Below are 21356 nucleotides of genomic sequence, written 5' to 3' on the forward strand. Positions count from 1 at the left end.
AATTAAAAACAATCTGATTTATTTATGCAACAGTTGCATATGTTGCAGCAACAGTTCCCGTACAGTCCGTCGCCGCATCCGCCAACGCCCCAGCATCATAGCACGCCGCAGCATCACAGCTCGCCCCAGGGGCCGCCAACGCCGCAGCACATGCAGCAGCATGTGGTGCATATGCAGCAACAGCAGTCGCCCCACCAGGGCCACCATCCGCAGCACATGCAGCAGGATGTGGTGACGTCAAGCAGCCAGGTGGTGCATAGCCAACAGCAACAACAGCAGCAGCAGCAGCAGCAGCTTCAGCAGATCTATCAGCACCATGGCACGCCCGAGCGTAGTTGAGAATCACTGCACGCTGCGGCAATAATGGGCAGCACCGGTGGACTAGGAGTAGGAGTGGGAGTGGGAGTGGGAGTGGGAGTGGGAGTGGGAGTAGGAGTAGGAGTAGCAGTAGGAGGAACTGGTGGCGGCCCAGGCACCAGCACCAGCACGGCCAGCACCACGCCGTTTGCCAGCATATCAGCGTTGGTCAGCGGACCGGCTGTTGCACCTCCAGCAACAGCCACAGCCACGGCCACAATAGCAGCCACCGGAACCAGCAAGCGCAAGAAATCGTCCAAACAAAAGCGTTGAAAGCAGGATCAGCCGCGGAACCAGAGGCACGATCAGAAGCAGGAGCAGCAGCAGGAGCATAATCAGCAAGAAATGGAAACGATTGCCGGCGTGGCCAAGTCCGAGGACATCAAGTTTAGATTTAATTACAAGCACTGGAAGCGCAAGCTGATGCAGTTTCATTTGCGAATGTCCAAACAGTAGGAGAGCTAGGAGCAGTCGTCGGAACAGTCGGATAGGCAGATAGACAGATAGACAGATAGATACCCCCCCCAACCATCTCGAACTTCCCAAGAGTAATCCAATCACAAATACGATTAAAACTAGATGGACATTAATTACACAATTGAGATGTGTATGAACTGTAAATACAACAAGAAATATGCTTTATCTACATTATACGGAACATAGTTAAATAGATGTAGGTTCTCAAAGTCCTTTGTTCTAGCCGTGTAAGCAGACCGTAAAGAGAAAGAAAGAAGGAAAGATATACAGATATATATATATATATATATAGATCGTACAGGAAACATGAATTTTGCTTTGCCTAAACTCGAAAGATAATGAATTTTTTTTTTGGTCTCCCGGCTGGGAGAGTAGTTCGTTTTTAGTGGACATAAAATATGCATAAACGTACGTGTACGTATACGTATACGGATACAGATACAGATATAACTTGTAACCATTCTGAGAACTTTGAATGAGGAGCAAATCGTAGTTTTAAGCAAAGAAGTAGCAGAATTCTGATTTTAGTTTTCTCCCTCTCTCCTCCCCTCCACACCAACATCCAATATTATTTTCGCTTTATGTGAGACTGAAAGAGCGCCGTGAAAACCGTAAAGCCAGGCCCAAACAAAAAACAAACCATAGCGCGAAGAGCGAAGAAACACTTGAATCAAATCGAATGCTTTAAACCACACCGTTTATCGGTTGCGAACGAGGGCAGGAGCGAGGAAATACCTTAAAATAGAATAGACACCAAATTATCAAGGTCCTAGCAATTAGATCCATTAGCGTGTAAAACCAACCAACCAGCCCAGATGAAAATCAAAAAGTTATATGAATTTTACGGAAGCGCCCTGAAGCCACAAAGTTTTGATTTCATTTAAAAATTGAATTTATGATACGTTGAAAGAACATTGTGTAGAATTGAAGTAAAGCGTGAAATAAAGTGTATTTTTTATAAAGAAAAAAAAAAGAAAAATAGTAGAAATTTGCCAACACATCGCAAACGCATACGAGTATCTAAGAGAAGTCAACCAATAAATACACACCTATATATAGATATATATGTATATTTACTTGGAATCCTCCAAGTGAATGTGTAAAATTTCTAGCGTTAGTATCAGAACACAACAAAATTGAAGAGAATAATAATAAGCCCGAACTTCTACGGTGGAACATTTAAAATAGTTTTCTTTCAGGCATGTTTAGGATGCCCCTTGAAATTATTATTTATGAGTTAGAACATTTTTCCACCGACATCGGCTTGGATAGTAAATTTAAATTAAAAAAAATTTCAAATTTAAAAAAAAAAACAAACCCCAATTGTATGATAACTTCCAGTAGCGTAAACGAAAACTAATACGAATATGAATATGAATATGAATACGTGGGATATACATCTACACATATATATAGTAATGCAGTATCTGAGGAAACTTTTTTTTTTTTTTTTTTCAACTTAGTTTAGGCGAATCCGCATCCGAATCCGAATCCGGAGATTCGTGGTGGACAACAACACATGTAAATACATTTAAATATAGTTTTTAGTGGTTAGTGGAAGAGGCAGAGGGGTAAAGGTATACACATATGTGGAATTTGAGAATCAAAGTTGAAAACTAATTTATTTTAGCGTTATAGATCATCCGTAGAACTGAATGCAATATGCTTACCTTATACTCGACATTATATAATTCTATTCCTATTATCTTTAGTTGGATTCACAAGTTTTTTATAGCAAAACTGTATATCATTGTAAATTAATGAAAGCATATGAAGTACGATTAGCATATACAAAAGTTAAAAAAACAATAAACAGAAGCAAAATAGCATAACATTGTTACGATTGCCGTAAGAGCAATTAAAAAAATCCCAGAAATTTGAAAATGACGGGGGAAACGGAAAATGGAAAATGGAAAATGGATCACTGGAAAACTAAAAACTAATGAAATAATACATGTAACCGTAAGCTAACTAAACGTATAAGTGTAACCTTTAACCACTCAATATTATAGCACGTTTTGGATTATCAAATATGCGTATACAGAAATATCTATTATAAACCATAAATGTAAACCCATACAAACAAAATTCCCAGAAAACACAAACGTCTATCTATGTAACGAAATAAGCCGAAATAGAAAGAACACCACAAAACAAAACACCACACAACCCAAAACCCATGTAATAAACGAAACAAACCACATTTAATGTAATATTGATATAACGTAATTTTTAAAGTGAGGTACTATAAATAAAACGATTAAATAATAAAGCAGCCTGATGCGTTTGTTCTTCATGCTAACATTCAGTTGCTCTAAAACTGTTGCACAGGTGTCTGCCAAAGCTTGCAGCTAGCAGTAAAAGCTTTTCCCAAAAAGCTTTCTCTGTACATTTGATCTTGGCTCAACAGATTGGATTCATTTAGCTCTGTTATGTTGGGAGAGCTTTGCTGTTAGCTGCTCTGCGGTTGGCGCATGCTCTCCTCCCCATTTGGGTCCATCGGCGTATCGCATCGCACTCGCGTGTAAGTGGAGGCCAGTTAGAGTTTTTCTGTCCGCGAGCGAACGGTTGTTTCGGCATTTCTCGTATTCCCATACTTTGCACAGTTTCCTTTCGATACGCAGAAGATTTTGTACACAAAAAGGAAAAATTAAATCAGGCGTAGCATTTTTACAGAGCACAAAAACGGAGCTGCACAGGACATTGAGAAGGAAATTGCCCAATTTCACAAGGAAACACAAAGGATTTGTACTCAACAAAAGCCGAAGCAATTTGTAAGTGTAGACCACACCAGACCAGACCGTAAACAAACGCGCAAAAAGTGCTGCTGAGTCGCGACGAACGAAGGGGGGGGGTGGGACACAGCCAGGGGAAAAATCAGCCAGCGTTATCAGTGTAATTGATTAACCTGCAGTTAAGTGAAATACAAATTGCAAACGACGCTGGCCAGTGAAAGTGATTGTGAGTGATCTAATTGGGGGTACATTGTGTGAATGATGTAGGACGGCGGATGCGTCAATTGAAAAATTCGCAGGGATTTGCAAAAATGAAATAATGCCCTGTCCGCTCACAAAGTGTTGAATTATTAATGCCTCCCCCACGCACGCACACGCGTACATTAGGATAACGGGTCACCAGCGGGGTGGGGTTGGTTGCTCGAGGGCCAAAGGTGGCGAACTGGAGCTCCAGGGCCCAAAAAGCACAGCCTACGCACCGTTTAACTGCATAAACAGTTTATTTTTACTTGCCAGGAGATAGCTGCAAGTTCAAGTGTACGCGTTACCCGTAACCCTCACGAAATTATTACGCATGATACACACACAGAACCACTAATACCCACGGACATGAACATGACATATGTACATGTGTAATGGGTATTGTGTGCAGGTAGATATGCTAACCGTTTACCGTTCAACACGTTTTTGCTTATTAACTTACAAATAATAAAGCGTCCGAACAACGTGTTTGCTTATTAAAATAAAGAGAGAGAGACAGAGAGAGATAGGAAACACACGACGCGAGAGAGTAAAAGCCCAATATTGCGTGAGAGAAAGCTTTCGTTAGCACTCTCGTTCTAGCACAGCTGATTGCTATACACTCGGAACTGATTGTGCTCGGAAATGCATTGGATTGGCATTGCTGTATATATGTATGTTCGAATATGTATATGTATTTTAATCATTTACAACAAGTGCCTCTGCTCCCAGAGAGATGGGATGGTGTCGGAGATGGTGACACTGGCCAGCAAGGTCTAGGGCATTCGGTGTGATCTTTTGAGTTCTCTGACCTTGAGATTCTCTAAATTGATTTGAATTGTGGATATAAGCAGTTATACAAGACATTTGTGACTTTGTAGGTTTAGCTTTCATCAAATATGCTGATGAATTACTCAAAAATTGCTCAAATTTGAGACCTTGACACGAATTAATTCACAACCAGCAGTTGAAATTACCCGTAGATGATGATATACTCGCACATCCGCTAAATCTTTAGCGTTGGAGCATCACCAGTCCCTGAAAACTGAAAACAAGCAGCAGCTGGCGCCACGTACTATCTGGCCAGAAGCACACCAAAGGGTGGGGGGGGTGGGTGCGTGTGGGTGTCATTCCGTGTCTGGTTGCGTGCTTAATTGCGTGGATAGGAATTGCGTTGTAAAGAGGCTTTAAAGATGAAGTTTAAAAAATCGATTAACTATGTTTTTGCCACTGGGGGAATGTTAGTGGTTGTTCTAACTTGATTAAAGTAGATTCAAATAATAATAGAGTTATCATTGAAGGAAAACAAGGCGCTATGTAGTACGGTTATCGGACATCTCGAGTATTAAGTTCTCATTTGTTAAAGATAGAATCTAGATTGCCATTTCTAGATTCCTTGCACAAGTTAATGAATTTAATGAACATATTTGTATGCCTCTTGCATTCCACAACGAAATTCTAAGAATAGTCGCTGGCCCAACCCCAACTCGACACCAAACGGAGCCCTTGGAAAGCAGAACGCACGAAAGTGAGTGAGACGAAAAGTATTTTCAAAACAAAACTCTAATTTTTGACCTATGAAAACTTATTGATCATTTTCGAATGTCAAGGTTGGGACGGTATTAAACTAGCTCTAGAGGTTTCGCAAATTGTGTGGATTCGAAATTAGATGAAGAACTAGTTAACTAGTTAATAATTCAGTTCTCATTTGTGGCTTGTGGTTTGTGTTTCCATTTTGCTCATTGCACTCTTCACTTCCGTGTCGGAGCCGAAACTAGAATGTTACATGGCAATCAGCATGCAACGTCGGAGGGGCCTACACCTAATATGCTAATGAACTTGTGGTTTGGCCTGGCTGCATACGAGTACGATTACGAGTATGTGTGATAAACGGAGACTCGAGCCCAGCCCCAGGCCCAGGCCCAGGCACAGCCACAGCCAGAACCCTAATCCGAACTTCATAGACTCGTTCCTTAAGTAGAAGTGTGTGTGTGTTTCCCTTAACAACGGTTGTCCTTTGGCTCTCGAAAAACAAGCAGCAGGCCGATGGTATGGCCTCCCTCCTTCTCACTTTGTTGACCCCTAACCCTTGGCTCTTGTCTTGTAGGCTGTCTCTGCCTTGCTGGAAAGAGTCAAGGACAGAGAAACCACATCGCATGCTCGATTTCCTCCATTGATTGCATGCAATGTTTTCTCCCAGAACTTTCACATCTTCCTGGCCAGCCGCAGTGGAAAGTGAAAAGAAAGTGCATTCGATTTGCTCTGTGTCCTCTATAATACTTCACAGAGAGTTGGTATAACTGTAACTCATGCTTTTTGAAGGCCAAGTGCATCATATTTGATCCGGATTTCGCCACAGCTACGCAACGAGCAAAACCTATAGTTTTTTTGCTGCAAGCGAAGTTCCCAGAAGAGAGCATTGGGGTCCTTTTTCTACATATGTACAAGTATACGCACGTGTACTACATATATAGGGATTATATACGGGTATCAAAAAAATGGGTGTCCTGTTTGCGGTCTTTGCAAAAAACGAAATGGGATTTTGCGGTTGCTTCTCGGAATCATAATCCGTGTACGTGGATTGGTAGGGGCTCTGCTGGTTCTGCAGGTTCTGCAGAGCAGCTTAATGAGATACTTTTGCGCGATATGGTTTTTCGATAAACTTGTTGAAGTGCTCTTTGCGGAAATACGAAATTAATTTGCTTTTCAGTTTAGCCAAACGAATTTAATTGAAGTTTAGCACCGACCACTGCATTAATTAGTAGTCGCACAACTTAATAACTGTAATTGAATTCCATTGGACATTCCTCTGGTAAATTGAGCGAACAAATGGCTTGTTGTCCGCACAATTAGTGTCAGAAGGGGGTGGCTGATTGGTTTCGATTGTCGGCCAACCCGTCAAAGCTATCTGCAACTGTTCTTCAGCGGTGCTGTCTGCCCCAATTGATGAGACTGTGCATCGAAGCCATGTTCCCGGGCGACTGCACATCATATCCTGTGCTGTGTTGCTCGACAGACCAAGCAGCTTTCATGCATCCCAGGCGAAGACCTTGCTCGTCGCGACACCGCCAACGCTGCGTATGAGCATTGTGCGGATGACTTTGTCGATTTGCTCGCTGCTTTCATTATCAATGTCAATGTGGTTGAAACGGTTCCATTTCACTATTCGCCAAAACCTTTCCGTCGCTGTTTCTGTGGCCGATTGTTTGGGATTGTCTCACCCTGAGATGAGGGAAAGAGGTCATCGGACATACTGCCGATTCGTTCATTATTGTTTCGATGAGCAAATGAAGGAAATGACTCTCCACTCTGATAAGACCTGAGACTTGAGCTATGAGCAATGCCTCTCTCTCTCTCTCTCTCTCTCTTTCTGCACTTTCACTCTCAGCCTCTTCTCTTGTTATTGCATTGATGGGGGAGAAGATATTGAATGCTTTTGTTCCGTTTACACTTTGATTTGCATTCACATTTGCAGTTTATTGTCCGAGAGGTGCGGAGGCACTCGCACATTCGTTATTTTTAGCGCGAAATTACGAAATATTTTCTCAGTTTCTGCTTTTGTGCTTTTCTGATTTGTTTATTAATTTCTTGCATTGAAAATGAGCCTACGTAGCGTGAAATATTGCAGGGCCGTTTTGTAAGTCGAACCAGTGTAATCCGAGTGAAGACGAGAATCATGAACAAACCTTTTGTGTGCCATTTCCATTTCGATTTTCCATACCAAGCAGCGTCTGTAGGATGAGCACTGCGGGCACCGATGGAGGAGGAGGCGGAGGAGGAGGAGGAGGCGGAGGTGGATGTGGAGGAGAAGGTGCACCGCCCTCAACGCCATCACCGTCTGGCCACGGACCGGGTTCGGGATCAAGTCGTCGCCTCAGCCACTTGTCGGGCAGCAGCGGCAGCACCCGTTCAGGAGGAGCCGCCACCATGGGCAACGTGGTCGGCTGGCTGAAGCAGGTTTCTGTCAAAATCCATCCGAACCCTACTATTGATGTGACCCCCAGCACCCCCCAAGTGAATGCGTGTACCCCACAACCTGCACCCCTCCCCAGGCAATGCTCGCCAACCCCCACCCCCTCACCCTCCACCTAGCTTTGTTCCTCTTTATTTTTGATTTCTTGCCTCCCGCTTGAATATTCAGTTGCCCCTGGCCCCAGTACAGTGGCCAGACTTACTCAATGTCGTTGTCGTTGTCAGTGTCAGTGTCAGAGTGAAGTGAGAGAAAAAGCTAGATTCCATATCGGATGAAGCAACTGACAACCATCCGCACTGTTCTGCTCGCTTGCAGGCTTCCATCGAGGTGCGCGACGCAGGCACTCGCACCCTGTCCATGCTCCAGAGCAGCAATCCAAACTTTCGCTCGCTTGACCTGTCGCTGGGAACGCCGACGACCACTGCGCCCACCGCGACAACCGGACCCGCCGCGGCATCGAGTGCCGCCGCCTCCCTGTGCGGCTCGACCAACTTTGGCAACGAAGAGGACCCCAGCGGCAGCCAGTCCTTGACGCCGCTGCTGACACACTCCACGCGCGCGTACGTCTACGCCTCCGTCAGCCAGCCCCAGAGTCCGCGCCATCGCGGTTCCTCATCGCGGGTAGCACCTCCAGGCCTGAACGGCCGCTCCACGTCGATTTCCTCGCAGCTGGAGAAGACCAAGAAGCTGCTGAAGATGACCGAGGGCGACGACAAGCCCCTGACTATTCTGCACTACAACGATGTCTACAACATCGAGTCCATGGCTGAGACGGAGCCGGTGGGCGGGGCAGCCCGATTTGCCACCGCCATCAAGAGCTATGCACATCTCAATCCGCTGGTCCTCTTCAGCGGAGACGCCTTCTCGCCCAGCATGTGTAAGTGGCAGGGGAATGGGGGGGAGCAGCAAGACCATAATGTCTAATATTGTGTATTCCTTCTTTCAGTGAGCACCTTCACCCAGGGAGAACAGATGGTTCCAGTGCTCAATTCGGTGGGAACACACTGCGCCGTCTTTGGCAACCATGATTTTGGTAAGCGAAGCCATCTGGTGGTTTAGAATCAGAAGGTTATCTAATCATTGCCTTTGCAGATCACGGCCTGGATGTGCTGGTGAAACTGATCAAACAGACGGAATTCCCCTGGCTCATGTCCAATGTGGTGGACAACGAGACCGGCCGTCCCTTGGGCGGGGGCAAGATCTCCCACTTCATCTTGCACAACCAGATCTCCATTGGCCTGATTGGGCTGGTGGAGCGCGAGTGGCTGGAGACGCTGCCCACCATAGACCCCAACGAAGTGACATTCATCGACTACGTGGAGGCGGGCAATCGTCTGGCCCGTGAGCTGCGCAACGAGGGATGCGACCTGATCATTGCCCTGACCCACATGCGCACCCCCAACGACATCAATCTCGCAGAGAAGTGCAACGGCATCGACATCATCCTGGGCGGACACGACCACGTCCGGGAGGTGACGGAGATTAACGGCAAAATGATCGTCAAGTCCGGAACGGACTTCCAGCAGTTCTCGGTCATCACCATCGAGCGGGATCCCGCCAATCGGGAGCACTTTACCACGGATGTAAAGTGTGTGGACGTGACAGCCAAAATACCGGAGGACCCGGAGCTCAAGGAGGAGCTCTCCAAGTACTCAAGTAAGTCGCAGTTTGGTGGCTGGAATCTCTAGTCCTAATCCTTCGCTTGTTCCTCCCGCAGAGTTCATTGAGAGCAAGCTGTCGGATGTGATGGGGGTGTTCAGCGTGGAGCTGGACGGACGCTTCTCCCGGGTGCGCACCCAGGAGACGAATCTCGGCAATTGGGTGTGCGACGTGGTCCTGGCTGCGGTTGGCGCCGATGTGGTCATACTCAATGGCGGCACCTTCCGCTCGGACCGCATCCATCCAGTAGGAGCCTTCACCATGGGGGACCTGGTCAATGTCATACCCATGAGGGATCCCCTGATCCTGCTCGAGGTCAGCGGCCGTGTCTTGTGGCAGGCCCTGGAGAACGGCGTATCGGCCCATCCCAAGTTGGAAGGACGCTTTCCCCAAGTGGCTGGCATCAGCTTCGCTTTCAATCCACTGGCAGAGCCCGGCAAGCGCATCGATCCCCAGCTGATTCAGGTGGGCGATGAGTACCTCAACTTGGAGCAGACCTATAAGCTGTGCGTGAAGAGCTACATCTTCATGGGCTGCGATGGCTATACCATGTTCAAAGGCGTCAATGTTCTCGTTAGTCTTCCATCATTTAGTGTTCCTTGTGTTCCTATTGTAAAGCTCTGTTCTCGTTCAATCACCAGATGGATGACGATGCCTGTCCAGAGCTGGGAATAACACTGCAGAATCACTTCAAGGCCATCAATTCGCGCAAGTGCGGCCAGAACACCAAGCACCGACAGTCGCTGGTGACGCTCTCGCGGAGGCATAGCCTGGTCCAGTGCCTGGACAGCATGGACCTGGACGGCCCATCGCCCATCCGCAAGCTGTCTGTGGGCCACCACAACAAGTCGATGGATCTGTCGCATGGCAACTCGCAGAAGGTCAGTTCGTGATACGAGAATGGAAAACGAATCCCTGATAACGTTCAGTTTACCCCCTCAGATGCTGCGTCGTGCCTCCCTCGATGATCTGGAGCAGTCCTCGTGCGAGCTGGCGCCGCAGCTGGAGCATCGCATCGTGATGATTCAAAACGAAGAGGTAGGAACAAGCACTCTGCAGAAGATACAGATATTCGTATGTTTGAACAATCTCTCCTCTCCCATCGTCTTCTGCAGCATCATCGGCAGCTTCTGTACAAAAAGGAGACGCAGATTATGAACTCAACGATAACCGAGGCTGAGGACGAGTAAAGTTTTATTGAAAAGACATTTCCGGCATTTGTTGCATTTAATTTTTGATTTCTCTTTCGTTTTTCTAGTTACAAGTCTAGACAATTTGATTTTAAGCCAGGGTCCGGGGTGGAGAGACATATTTGATAAGGATAAGCACAGACAGACAAAGTATTTAGCTAGTTAGTTAGTTTTGCAGGCCAGACCAAACCAGACCCGACCAGACCCGACCAGACCCCTGGGATCTATCACCTATTGCTGTCCATGTATTGCTGTTCATTGTTACTGATCTTCGTTTTGGCTAAGTTTCGTTGTAAACGTTTTTAAGGCTCCTCCAAAACTAGATATTGATATTATGTATCTGTAGTCCTTATGTGTACCTAAAGATTACCAATAGTTAAACTTAATTTTAATTAGATAAACTGATTGATTCACAGCTGATTGATATGTTGTCTTCACGAAGGGGAAAGAGCATGGAGATTCCTCAAATAATTTAAAAATCCCATGCGCAAGCTAGCTCTTTACTCGCAATCAAAATAGGTTGTGGCATGATATCGGACGGAGGAACACGCTCGAGAAGCAAACTAATGGAAATGAATGTAAAGCAATATTTTAGACAATGCTCCTTAATTTTTGTATATCTGCATTGGATATGTATATTTTTATGAATACTTTTGGAGCGTTCACAGAGAGCCCGAATATTATTTTGTAGACACACGTAAATGAAGGCTTTAACCAGTCAAAGTTCCTCGAACTTGCACAACAACGGAATGTAGTACTATAGACACAGCAGGAGTGTCCATAGAAGCAATCTGATTGCTTAATAGACGACCAACAGGTTAACAACACCCAGACACACAGGCACACAGAAACAGGAGCGACAGCAACAAAATCAATTACTTATATTGTAAACAGCTAAACAATTAATAAATATATATATATATATGTATATACAGGTATGTATACATATATGTATACGCCATGCTTAGCTGATTGTCCATTGCTTAGAACATATAGTTAACTAAAATGTACAATATACATGCCCCAATCGAGAGGGATGCCCATGCACCTGATAGGAAACGATATATATGATATGACATGATATGATATGATATGATATGATAGATGTTGAACATAACACATCCTTGACTTCCTTCCCGTTTAGACCGTTCAGGCGAAAATATCCACATTCAACCATTTTAGTCGTCTTTTCTATTGACGTTAACCCATAAGGAACGCATTTTGTGTATATTGAACGAAGTACATTGATGTGAACATTTATTAAATACGATACATAGAATACATATGTAAAAGGGGTTGGGTCCTGTGTATGTTATTTGGCGGAAGCACGTTGGTTAGTCGACAGTTAATGCTAAATTGGGGGTCGAGTTAAACTGATTAGGTTATTGTATTGTATTCCAGCTCCAGTTCCAGCTTTCAGTAGAACTGCAATACCAAGGTCTTTATGGCACTGGCAATGTGGAAGGCACAGTCGCGCACCTCCAAGGTATTCTTCTGTATGGCCTGCTTGTCGTCGGCCTCGATGGCCTTTTGCAGATTCTCGCACTCGTGCTGGATGAGTATGTTTTGGCGGGTGAGCTGCTTGAGGGTCTCTCGTGTCTTTTCGCTTGTATTTGGGGGCTGCAACAATGGTCGAAAAAGTACAATTAAATCATTTCAATCCTGACAGTTTCCCTGGGGGTCTCACCAAGTTCGCATACAAAGCAATCAAATCTGTGACGGCACTTCGTATGAGCTCGCCGTGCGGTGCAATCGACTGCTTTTGGTCCTCTGGCACCGGCTGCATGGCCAGTATCAGTTCCTTCAGGCAACGCGTTACCAAATCGGAGCGCAGCTTAACCTCCTCCCCGAAAGGCCTGCCCTCGCCAGCCATTTGATACATGCTCGTCGTGTTCCGCACATCCGTGTGGGTCTTTGCCACGTGGGGCGCCAGACGACGCTCGTACATGCTGGCTGGCCGCTTGATGGTCGACTGGTTCGAGGAGTTGTTCGAGGAGGCGCTATCAGCATTGGCCCCACTACCCTCGGGCAGCGACAAAGGCTCGTGTTCTGTTTCGGGACTGCTCAAGCTCAGATCAATGCGCCTATCCCCGAAAAACGCCGAAAAAAACCAAAATAAACGAAACGAATATACAAAACGAAAAAGTAATAACTCAAAATTCTTACAGTGGCTCATCGTAGACGCTGTTGTTGGAGGTGCTGGAGAACTTGGACTTCAGCTGCGTGTTCTCGCTGGACAGCATTTGCACCACGTTCTTCAGCTGGTTGATCTCCGACTTGTACTCGCAGAGCTGTTTGCGCAGCGTCTCCATTTCGGTGTGCGAATTGGCATTGCGCGGTGGCGTATGGACAATGGCCTAGGTGAGCACCAACAAAGAAATCATAAGTAAAAGTGAACGGAAATCATAATTAAAGCTAAATTATTTATAAAATACAATAAGCAGGGAACGAAAGCAGAACGAAACTAAACACAACTCGTAAGGCAACTAAAAGTAGTCAAACTACACTTTCACAAGTCTCAGGCTAGCTTTATTGAGGCTTACATTCTACACTCTACACTGGGAGTCTACCGTTGAGGGATGGATTATATTTGTATGTATATTAGCTAAGAGCAGGGGGGCTATAGGGCCCTGCCTACAGATGAACACAATGGGAAGGAACAGCACAGGATGTCTAACTTTCAGTCTTCTAGCCTCTTACGTGTCTAGCCGAAGCTATTGTTCATCTTGAGTATCTTTTGGCGCATTAGGTTTACCTGCTGGGCCATCGGAGGCACTGGAGCATAGTCATCGTCACTGGCCACTGGATCATATATGGGCTCATCGTCCGACAGATTCGGATCGTGTCCGCTCTGCTCGAATGAACTGAGCAGGAGGGAATTGTTCGCATACGGCAACGATTGCAGTGAATAATGTGCTGGTAATGGACCAGAAGCATCCATCGGTCGCAGATTGGCCATGTTCTGGCGCCGCAAGGCGTCGACGAGAACGTCAGTCAAGAGGCCAGCAAACTCGGCGCGATTAAAACGTGCCAATTTCTGACGACCCTGTGTACGAGCAAAACGATGAGAAATGAAGGTTCAAATAATTTGTAGACTGTAGCCGTGTCAAACCTGATTGCGCGTGGCACTCAAAAACGGATTAGCTGGCAAGAATGGCACAGTTGCATGATCAGCATTTAAGGTGCTCGTCGACCAGACTGCAATAGGTCCAAAACATTAATATACGATTAGAGTTGTTTATTGCTCAGGCAATTTCCGATCGGACTCACTGGCTTCGCACTCTCGTCGATCGACCTCGTCGTACAGGTCCATCACCAGCTCCTCGAACATTTTATTCGGCACCAACTGCAGTTTTCCTCTAGCTATCTTCAGCTGCTCGCTGATGTCGGCTCCGTTCGTCTCGGGTATTGTCAGGTGGCGCCCACTCTGAGGATATGAACAGAAACGATCAGTAATCTTTAAGTTTCCCTGTTAATAGCTAAACCCACAGCGTGATCTGGTCGCTTGCCGCCCAGGAACGCAATGATCCTGTCGGTGACATCGTACATGGCATCTAGCAAGCGCTCAGCAATGGTGTTGTGATTGTTGGCCTTGGCTAGCTCCAGGGGAGTCATACCATTGCCATCCAAGGCGTTTACGTCGGCTCCATAGACAAGCAGCATCTCGATTTGCGAGGCCTGGCCGAATTTGGCCGCCATATGCAAAGGTGTCGACAGCTTGTCCTCGTGATAGTAGTTCGGATCGGCACCCTGCACCAGGAAACGCAGGGAGGTCTCCAGGTTGCTGGTCCGCACGCTGGCGTGGAGCTGCCGACTAAGCTCCTGCTCCAGATTGCTGCCACTGCCGCTGGAGTCCTCGTCATCTTGCAGACTGGGCTTCAGCACAAACGTCAGATTGACGTGCTTGGCCTTGATGAAGTCAGACTTGGTGGGATGCAGGGCATCCTTGGGCGTGGGCTTGCGCCAGCGTGGCACGTGCTTGCTGCCCGTCAAGTTGCCGCTGCCGTCCAGCAAGTGGTGCTCCCAGACACTGTTGGCCCCGTGCGCGTTCAGAGAGTTCACGAAGTTGAGCACAGATGGCTCCCAGTTGCCCTGACGCAACGACTTCACGATAGAGATGTGGCGCCCTAGGCTGCGATGCACAGAACAGCAGTCGGCGCACAGCAGAATGCCGCGGTTGATGCTGGCCCAGGAGGGATCTGTGGCCCCACAGTCCCCGCACACCTCCGACTGTATACGGGACTTGCTGCGCGACATAATGCTCGCCCGACTGTGGCTGCTTAAACGCGAGGGCGTGGTCTCGGGGGGCGCTATAAATAACTTCTTATGCGCTTCAATTATGCTGCTGGCGAAACACATTCAAGCATTCCACACTGAAGAACCCTGCGATGCGATACGTAAAAAAAAAAAATTATTGATACAGAAAATAAGCGCACTGTTGGGGAACCACTGTGAGTCAGAGAGGCGGGCACGAACTGAGCCCCACTTTGACCATCACTGCTCTAGCGACCCGTGCACCCAATCGAATCAATTATGAAAATTACTTTTAATTAATGCTGGGGACGCTTTTTTTTTTATTTATTTATAAACAAGCAGTGTGAACCGTCCGAACCTCAGAAATATACCAAAACATACCGTCTCATTTAAAAAATATACCGTGAATATACTGACGAATTGAAGTTCTTTTTACATATTCCACGTTTTTTATCTTCCGTGGAATATAACTAATTAAATATAACCTTCAGCGCTGCCCACATAATTTTATCCAATTAATGCATCAATTTTCTACACAATTGGTTAGTTTTTAGTCCTTGCTTTTACTGTATTTTGACTAAAACAAGGTTTAAACAAAATAGTTCAACAAAAAAAACAGTCGCAGTGTTGCTGGTATTTAAAGACATGATGCGTGTATAGACCTTTGTACACCCTATTTCGTTAATTTTATATGTAGCTCAAACGCAATTTACTAAGACCTTTTCTCAAATTGACATGTTTTTGACTTATTCATGTGTATTATTAGTATCTTGTATATATTTATGTCGATCCTGATACCTACTGAGCCTGCGATGACAAACATTTCCTCAATTCTATAACATCCATTTCCCCCAGGGTATGTGTGCATGGAATGGGACTCATTGTTCTGAACCGGTTATGACGACTAATTCTTGGTTAATCTTTCTTCCGTCGAATATTCCCAGCTATATAGATCTCTTATTTTTGCCCAGATCATTTTATATGATTGCTGAAACAATTTTGATCAAGATTAATTATTTTTAAGTACTTGCATGTTTTTTGTTTTGACAAAAACACGATCTCAACAAAAATTTTCAATAGTCGCAGGTTGTGACGTCAATGTTGCTGGTATTTGCAGACTCATTTGTTGTCAACCAGGGTATGGGCGTTTGTATACCCTATTTCGTGAATATTATATAAAGATACTGTTTTCCAAGCTGCTTTCAAATGTGATTAATAAAGGCCTAGTTTTAGATTGCATTTTTTTGGTCTGTTCATGCATTTGATTAGTTATTTGTATATAAAACCTGATCCCTGTAGCGATTCTTTGTCTCTGTAAGAAGACCACTAATTGCAAAATATCGTTTAAAATAGATACTGACTAGTTTCTGCATTAATTAGAGCATGGGATGAAACACATTTCCGCAATTCTATATCATCCATTTCCCCCAGGGTATGTGTGCATGGAATTAGCAACATGTTTGTGTATGGAATGGGACTCATCTGTTGCGAACCGGGTATTGCCAAATCCGGATATTTCAAGCTATATAGAGTTTTCAGCTTTGCCCACTTAGTTTTATCCCATAGATGAATACATTTTCTATTTTCTAACATCTTTAAATTGCTTGTAAGTATTTTATTTTGACTACAATACGGGTTTCAAGTAAATGTTGCTGCAACATTTGTGCATGGAATTGGACTCATTGTTGTGAACCGGTTATTACAGATTCTACCCGATTCAAATAAGTACCAAAATATACGGTCTCATTTGAAAAATATACCGAGTGGTGCGCGCCAAATCGAACTTTTTTGAATGTGAGCGACAAGGATTTAAATGTTGTCAACCGGGCCTTTATCTATGCCCAAATAATTTTATACGATTAATGAATCAATTTTCTACTTAACTGGCCAGTTTTTAGTCCTTGCTTTTATTTTATTTTGACTAAACAAGGTTTAAGCAAAATAGTTTAACAAAAAAACAGTTGCAATGTTGCTGGTAAATTAGCAACATTTGTGTATGGAATGGGACTCATTGTTGCTAAAGCGAACTGCGGCGAACTCAAATTCGATTCAAAAAACGACCAATTCTTTATTCCGTTGAATAATACTATCTATATAGAACATTTGGTCATGCCCACATAATTTTAACCGATTGATGAATAAATTTTCTACTTGACTGGCCTGTTCGAAACACTGGCTTTTTCTTGGATTTCTATAAAAATGAAATTTAATAGATTGATGAAATTGACAAGATACCGATATACCGTAAATATACCGTCGGTTCAAATTTCCACTAGATGGCAGCGCTGCGAATCACCTTTTTCCAATAGACTGGCAGCACTGTCCACTCCGCCATATGATCAACAGTTTGAGAGCCACTGAAGTCACACGTGCAAAACAAAAACAAAGTGCCGACTGGATTTTAATTGTGAATGTTTCTGCTGAATAAACGACGTTTTAGGTAAAACAGCATGCAAGTAGAGAATCTCTACACTTCAGTGGCCTGTAACCGCTGCACAGAATGTGCCGATTGGGGTTCAAATGGCCTAATTGCGTTCGGGGCCTGCAATGCCGTGGCTATAATGGATCCCAAGGTAAGGGAATAATATACAGAGAGAGGATATGGCAAACCAATAAGATAGATTCCTTGCAGTTTAATAAGAATTCCGCCAAGATTCTGCACACTCTCGTGGAACACACAAAGCGGGTGAACACTGTAAAGTGGCTGGATAATGATCAACTTTTGTCCGGGGCCGACGATGGCGACGCCATCCTCTGGCGATTGGATAACTCTGGGGCCACAAAGCGCACTGTGCTCAAGGGACATTCGAGTGGAGTAAACGCCGTGGATGGCGTGCGTCGGCCAGCCGGTATTTGGCTCCTAGCCACCGCCGCTGCAGACAACACCCTGAAGCTCTGGATCTACAAAGATGACGATGTACGATGCTTTCAAACAATCCAATTGGCTGGGGGCTTCTGTTTCTCGCTGCGGCTCGCGCTTCTGCCGAACGATCATGCGTTGCTGGCCTTCAGCGGTGATGACGAAACCGTGTCGCTGTGGACAGAGCAGATCCATGCTGGCGGCAGTCAAGCACGGGAACAGGGACAGTTTGAATGCGTTCACAAGCTGATTGGCCACGAGGATTGGGTCCGAGGGCTGGACTTTGTGTACGACGGAGAGGATTTGCTGCTGGCCAGCGGCTCGCAGGATAACTTCATCCGACTCTGGAGAATCGCCCCACGCAGCGAAGAGCAAATGCTGGAGAATCGGGTGACTCTGTTTCAGTTGTGTAACAGCGATAAAGAGCTCAAAGTAGAGGAAATAATTCTACAGTTGGGGGCGAATGCCTGGTATGCCGTGAGTCTAGAATCGGTTCTGTACGGGCACGAAGGATGGATCTACGGAGTCCAATGGCACATCACAGAGCAGCAGGGTAAGAAGAGAATAATAAGCCTCAAGAACTTTCATAATATGCAGCCGATACTTTTAGAGATACGCCTGCTGTCTGCCTCCCTCGATAAAACCCTCATTGTGTGGGCACCAACGGAGCAAGGAGTGTGGCTGGAGCAGGTTCGAGTTGGCGAGGTGGGAGGCAACTCGATGGGCTTCTTTGGGGGCAAATTCTCAAGCGACGGGCGCTCCATCATGGCCCACAGCTATCAAGGAGGGTTCCACATATGGAATCAGAACCAAGATCAGCCCCATCTATGGACTTCCAGCGTTGTTGTTAGCGGTCATTACGGAGAGGTGCGCGACCTGGCCTGGGAGCATGACGGAGCTTATTTGATGACGGTCTCCGCGGATCAGACAACACGCCTTCATGCCCCTTGGCTGCAGGACAGCGGAGACTGTACCTGGCATGAGCTGGCCCGACCCCAGGTCCATGGCTATGACATGCAGACTCTGGCTTTGCTCTCACGCTACAAGTTTGCGAGCGGTGCCGAGGAGAAGATCGTGCGCACATTCCAGGCCCCGGCGAACTTCATTGAGAACTTCCGTCACATCAGTCGCGTGGAGAATGATGAGGCGGGAGATGCTCTTTTGGATTGTAAGAGAGTAATGGGGATACATTATTCTTTCTGTTTGTTGAATATTTTGTTGTTTTTGCTTGCAGCTTTGCCCAAAGGCGCCTCCGTGCCTTCGCTGGGACTGTCCAACAAGGCTGTCTACAAAGTAGAATCCGACAGTGGCGAGACAGCGAAGGCCAAAAACGACTCTCCAGACAACTACTTTGTGCCTATTACCTTGGAGACACCGCCCCAGGAGGAGACTCTGATGCAGAACACGCTTTGGCCCGAGCTGCAGAAACTCTATGGACATGGCTATGAGATCTTTGCCCTGGCCGCCACTGCAGATGGCTCCCTCCTGGCATCCACTTGTCGAGCCAGCACCGCAGAGCATGCTCAGATTATTCTCTGGTGGGTAGCGAAAGCAAAAAATTCTATAAAAAACTGATAGAGAGAGCGCTTGTTGCAGGAACCCTTCAAACTGGAAGCAGGTGCAGAAGCTGGATGGACATCAGTTGACCGTTACACAGCTCAGCTTCTCCCCCGATGCACAATACTTGGTGTCCGTTTCCCGCGATCGCCGCTGGTCTCTGTTCGAGAGGCAGGAGTCCTCCGCTGGCTACAATCTGGTGGCCACCACGGACAAGACGAATGGAGTGCACACGCGCATCATTTGGGCCTGCGATTGGTCGCACGATGGAAGACACTTTGTCACAAGCTCCCGGGACGGAAAGGTCGTGGCATGGAAGAAGGGGGAACAGACTGGGGAAACCTCTCTGAACGACTGGCAGGCGGCGGGCATTCTAGAGCTCAAGAACGAGTCGATTACAGCGGTGGCCTTTGCCAGAGATTACCTGAGTGGCACCACTGACACCTACGTTCTTGCATGCGGCACGGAGACTGGCCAGATCAAGATTTACCAGTTCGCTCAGGGAGAATGGAAGCTTCTCTGCGACTTAAACAAAAAGTGAGTAAATCCTTGAGTTGGGTTTTTCGGGTCTCGCCTGACCTGGGTTTGTTTATTTTCAGTCAAGCCCACCATTTGACCGTTCGTCGGCTGCAGTTCCGACCTGGCCAACAGCATCTGCAACTGGCCAGCTGTGGGGAGGACCACTTGGTCCGCATCTACAACATAAAGATGACGTGAATCTGAAATTGTGTGCATTAAACAGCCTTTATTAAACTTTTTTGCGTTTAATTAGTAAGCTGTTACCACTGTGCAGACACGGCGGAATTCTCTGTTGTCAGTATCGACGTTATCTAATCACCTGCAATACACGGAGTTCTGGGCTCCCCCCCGAGCAGTGGGGGGCTTCCTGATAACAACTTATTGATGGTTAATTAAGTGCCCGATTTTCGCACTCCGAGATGTTGAAGTCGACTATTTAAGCTCGCTTTTCCAGTGGTTCGTTCGCAGTCAATTCAAGCGAATTCAACATGAAAGCAGTTATTATTTTGGTACTCGTCGGCATTGTTCTGGGCGCTCCCCAAATCAAGGTGAGGCCCTATAGGGAGCCCCATGCACATATCTTTGCTGAGGTACGACCAGCAGGTCAGAAGCCCCAACAGCAAGGTGTCGACTTGGAGGTCAAGGAGCAAAATCTTGTGGTAGAGACAAAGCCAGCTCATCAAGCATCTGCCGAGAGCCACGTCGTTGAAGCGGGGTTCAAGCCAGCTGCCGAGAGCCACGTCGTTGAGGTGGAGATCAAGCAAGCGGAACAGAAGCCCCAGCACGTAGAGTTGGACATCAAGCCCGTGCACGAGAGCGCAAGCCACGTGGTGGAGTTGGAGATCCAACAGGCTGATGCTCACCAGAAGCCCCAGCACATCGAGGTGGAGCTGGTTGCAGGACATAAGGGTGTGCAGAGCCATCACGAAGTCGAAGTGGAGGTTAGTCCTGAGCAACAGCCCCCCCATCAGATTGAGGTGGAGATCGTCAAGGGCGTTGCTAGCGAGGTGAAGCCGCCGCTGCCCCTCCACTCTGGGCAGCAGCTCAGCCTCAACATCGGCCAATAGAGCAGAGCAGCCACAAAAGCCGATGTATTTCGAAATGCATTAAATATTTGTAATTACAAGAACGGTCTTTACCTGCAAGTCCTCCCAAGGTGCCTGTAAAATGAGAAATATATAAAAAAGGCCAGCTGCCGCTGACGGGTGGAATGCGGAAGGGGGGAGGTTGGAGGCGAAGGACGAGCAGGAACCGCAGTTTGCAATTTCCGTTTTGCAGCTGCTGAATAGTTTCGGACGCTTAGCTAGAGACCAAGACAGCCACGTGACCAGAGCAGCAGAAGGACCACGACCAGGAGCAGGAGCAGGAGCAGGAGCAGCTGAAGTTATGGCTGAAGCGTGCCACCTTTTTAGCCGCAACTTGCAATTTCCGTGCTCCAACTGACTTTATGATTGCCATTGGCTTTTGGCTGCAGCTCCATTGTTTTCCGAACTTGGGGCACGGAGCTGGCAAAGCGGTTAATTGGCTGGCGGCCA

At 46.4% G+C, this 21356-nt stretch overlaps 6 protein-coding genes across 13 annotated transcripts in view; 5 read left to right on the forward strand and 1 right to left on the reverse strand.

The window, feature by feature from the left end:
- The window catches only part of LOC108158132 (hormone receptor 4), a 48728-nt gene extending 45681 nt beyond the window's left edge, over positions 1-3047 (forward strand). For 3 of the 5 annotated variants that reach the window (XM_033391858.1, XM_033391861.1, XM_033391862.1), the window contains one exon: positions 34-2965. In XM_033391858.1, the coding sequence (XP_033247749.1) occupies positions 34-339 (306 nt within the window). In that variant the 3' untranslated portion in view covers positions 340-2965. Of the gene's footprint in view, positions 1-33 lie in introns of all 5 variants that reach the window. The other 2 variants (XM_033391859.1, XM_033391860.1) reach the window with 2 other exon arrangements.
- On the forward strand, positions 339-3109 carry LOC117188284 (putative uncharacterized protein DDB_G0268542). The gene has a single exon (XM_033391864.1). The coding sequence runs from the start codon at positions 364-366 to the stop codon at positions 628-630; it is 267 nt and encodes an 88-aa protein (XP_033247755.1). The 5' UTR covers positions 339-363; the 3' UTR covers positions 631-3109.
- Positions 3110-3315: 206 nt separating this feature from the next.
- On the forward strand, positions 3316-11051 carry LOC108158130 (mannosylglucosyl-3-phosphoglycerate phosphatase). Of its 3 annotated transcripts, none has more exons than XM_017290312.2 (10): positions 3316-3608; positions 7538-7766; positions 8098-8659; positions 8729-8815; positions 8875-9438; positions 9500-10014; positions 10083-10322; positions 10384-10479; positions 10557-10627; positions 10700-11051. In XM_017290312.2, the coding sequence occupies exons 2-10, from the start codon at positions 7548-7550 to the stop codon at positions 10755-10757; spliced, it is 2412 nt and encodes an 803-aa protein (XP_017145801.1). In that variant the 5' UTR covers positions 3316-3608; positions 7538-7547; the 3' UTR covers positions 10758-11051. The 3 variants fall into 3 exon arrangements, with proteins under 3 accessions (XP_017145801.1, XP_017145802.1, XP_017145800.1); XM_017290311.2 differs by lacking the exon at positions 3316-3608 and adding an exon at positions 7291-7446; XM_017290313.2 differs by lacking the exon at positions 7538-7766 and having other exon boundaries at positions 3318-3608.
- An 806-nt stretch (positions 11052-11857) lies between these two features.
- LOC108158131 (ARF GTPase-activating protein GIT2) lies at positions 11858-15262 on the reverse strand. Of its 2 annotated transcripts, XM_017290314.2 has the most exons (8): positions 15176-15262; positions 14121-15014; positions 13902-14058; positions 13744-13829; positions 13387-13677; positions 12798-12988; positions 12319-12715; positions 11858-12251 (listed from the first exon to the last, which is right to left on the reverse strand). In XM_017290314.2, the coding sequence occupies exons 2-8, from the start codon at positions 14988-14990 to the stop codon at positions 12048-12050; spliced, it is 2196 nt and encodes a 731-aa protein (XP_017145803.1). In that variant the 5' UTR covers positions 14991-15014; positions 15176-15262; the 3' UTR covers positions 11858-12047. The 2 variants fall into 2 exon arrangements, with proteins under 2 accessions (XP_017145803.1, XP_033247754.1); XM_033391863.1 differs by lacking the exon at positions 15176-15262 and having other exon boundaries at positions 14121-15144.
- A 1974-nt stretch (positions 15263-17236) lies between these two features.
- Positions 17237-20055, forward strand: LOC108160445 (probable elongator complex protein 2). Its single transcript, XM_017294455.2, has 6 exons — positions 17237-17458; positions 17518-18298; positions 18356-18913; positions 18980-19283; positions 19342-19839; positions 19902-20055. The coding sequence occupies exons 1-6, from the start codon at positions 17336-17338 to the stop codon at positions 20017-20019; spliced, it is 2382 nt and encodes a 793-aa protein (XP_017149944.1). The 5' UTR covers positions 17237-17335; the 3' UTR covers positions 20020-20055.
- Positions 20056-20309: 254 nt separating this feature from the next.
- LOC117187841 lies at positions 20310-20888 on the forward strand. The gene has a single exon (XM_033390712.1). The coding sequence runs from the start codon at positions 20310-20312 to the stop codon at positions 20886-20888; it is 579 nt and encodes a 192-aa protein (XP_033246603.1).
- Positions 20889-21356: the final 468 nt, after the last annotated feature.

This window comes from Drosophila miranda, chromosome 3 (genome assembly GCF_003369915.1).
Source record: "Drosophila miranda strain MSH22 chromosome 3, D.miranda_PacBio2.1, whole genome shotgun sequence".
NCBI lineage: Eukaryota > Metazoa > Arthropoda > Insecta > Diptera > Drosophilidae > Drosophila > Drosophila miranda.

What these genes read in the sequence shown, in the direction of transcription:
- LOC108158131 (XM_017290314.2), bottom strand. Translation starts at nt 14,990, where the DNA reads ATGTGTTTCGCCAGCAGCATAATTGAAGCGCATAAGAAGTTATTTATA. An exon ending in TGCCTCCGATGGCCCAGCAG is followed by an intron (nt 12,989 to 13,386) that starts GTAAACCTAATG and finishes GTGCTCACCTAG; the next exon opens with GCCATTGTCCATACGCCACC. An exon ending in AGCGTCTACGATGAGCCACT is followed by an intron (nt 12,716 to 12,797) that starts GTAAGAATTTTG and finishes TTTCGGGGATAG; the next exon opens with GCGCATTGATCTGAGCTTGA.
- LOC108160445 (XM_017294455.2), top strand. Translation starts at nt 17,336, where the DNA reads ATGCAAGTAGAGAATCTCTACACTTCAGTGGCCTGTAACCGCTGCACA. An exon ending in TGGCTATAATGGATCCCAAG is followed by an intron (nt 17,459 to 17,517) that starts GTAAGGGAATAA and finishes GATTCCTTGCAG; the next exon opens with TTTAATAAGAATTCCGCCAA. An exon ending in CTCTGCGACTTAAACAAAAA is followed by an intron (nt 19,840 to 19,901) that starts GTGAGTAAATCC and finishes GTTTATTTTCAG; the next exon opens with TCAAGCCCACCATTTGACCG.
- LOC108158130 (XM_017290311.2), top strand. Translation starts at nt 7,409, where the DNA reads ATGAGCCTACGTAGCGTGAAATATTGCAGGGCCGTTTT. An exon ending in CGCATGGCAACTCGCAGAAG is followed by an intron (nt 10,323 to 10,383) that starts GTCAGTTCGTGA and finishes TTACCCCCTCAG; the next exon opens with ATGCTGCGTCGTGCCTCCCT. An exon ending in ATAACCGAGGCTGAGGACGA is followed by an intron (nt 10,628 to 10,699) that starts GTAAAGTTTTAT and finishes TCGTTTTTCTAG; the next exon opens with TTACAAGTCTAGACAATTTG.
- LOC117188284 (XM_033391864.1), top strand. Translation starts at nt 364, where the DNA reads ATGGGCAGCACCGGTGGACTAGGAGTAGGAGTGGGAGTGGGAGTGGGA.
- LOC117187841 (XM_033390712.1), top strand. Translation starts at nt 20,310, where the DNA reads ATGAAAGCAGTTATTATTTTGGTACTCGTCGGCATTGTTCTGGGCGCT.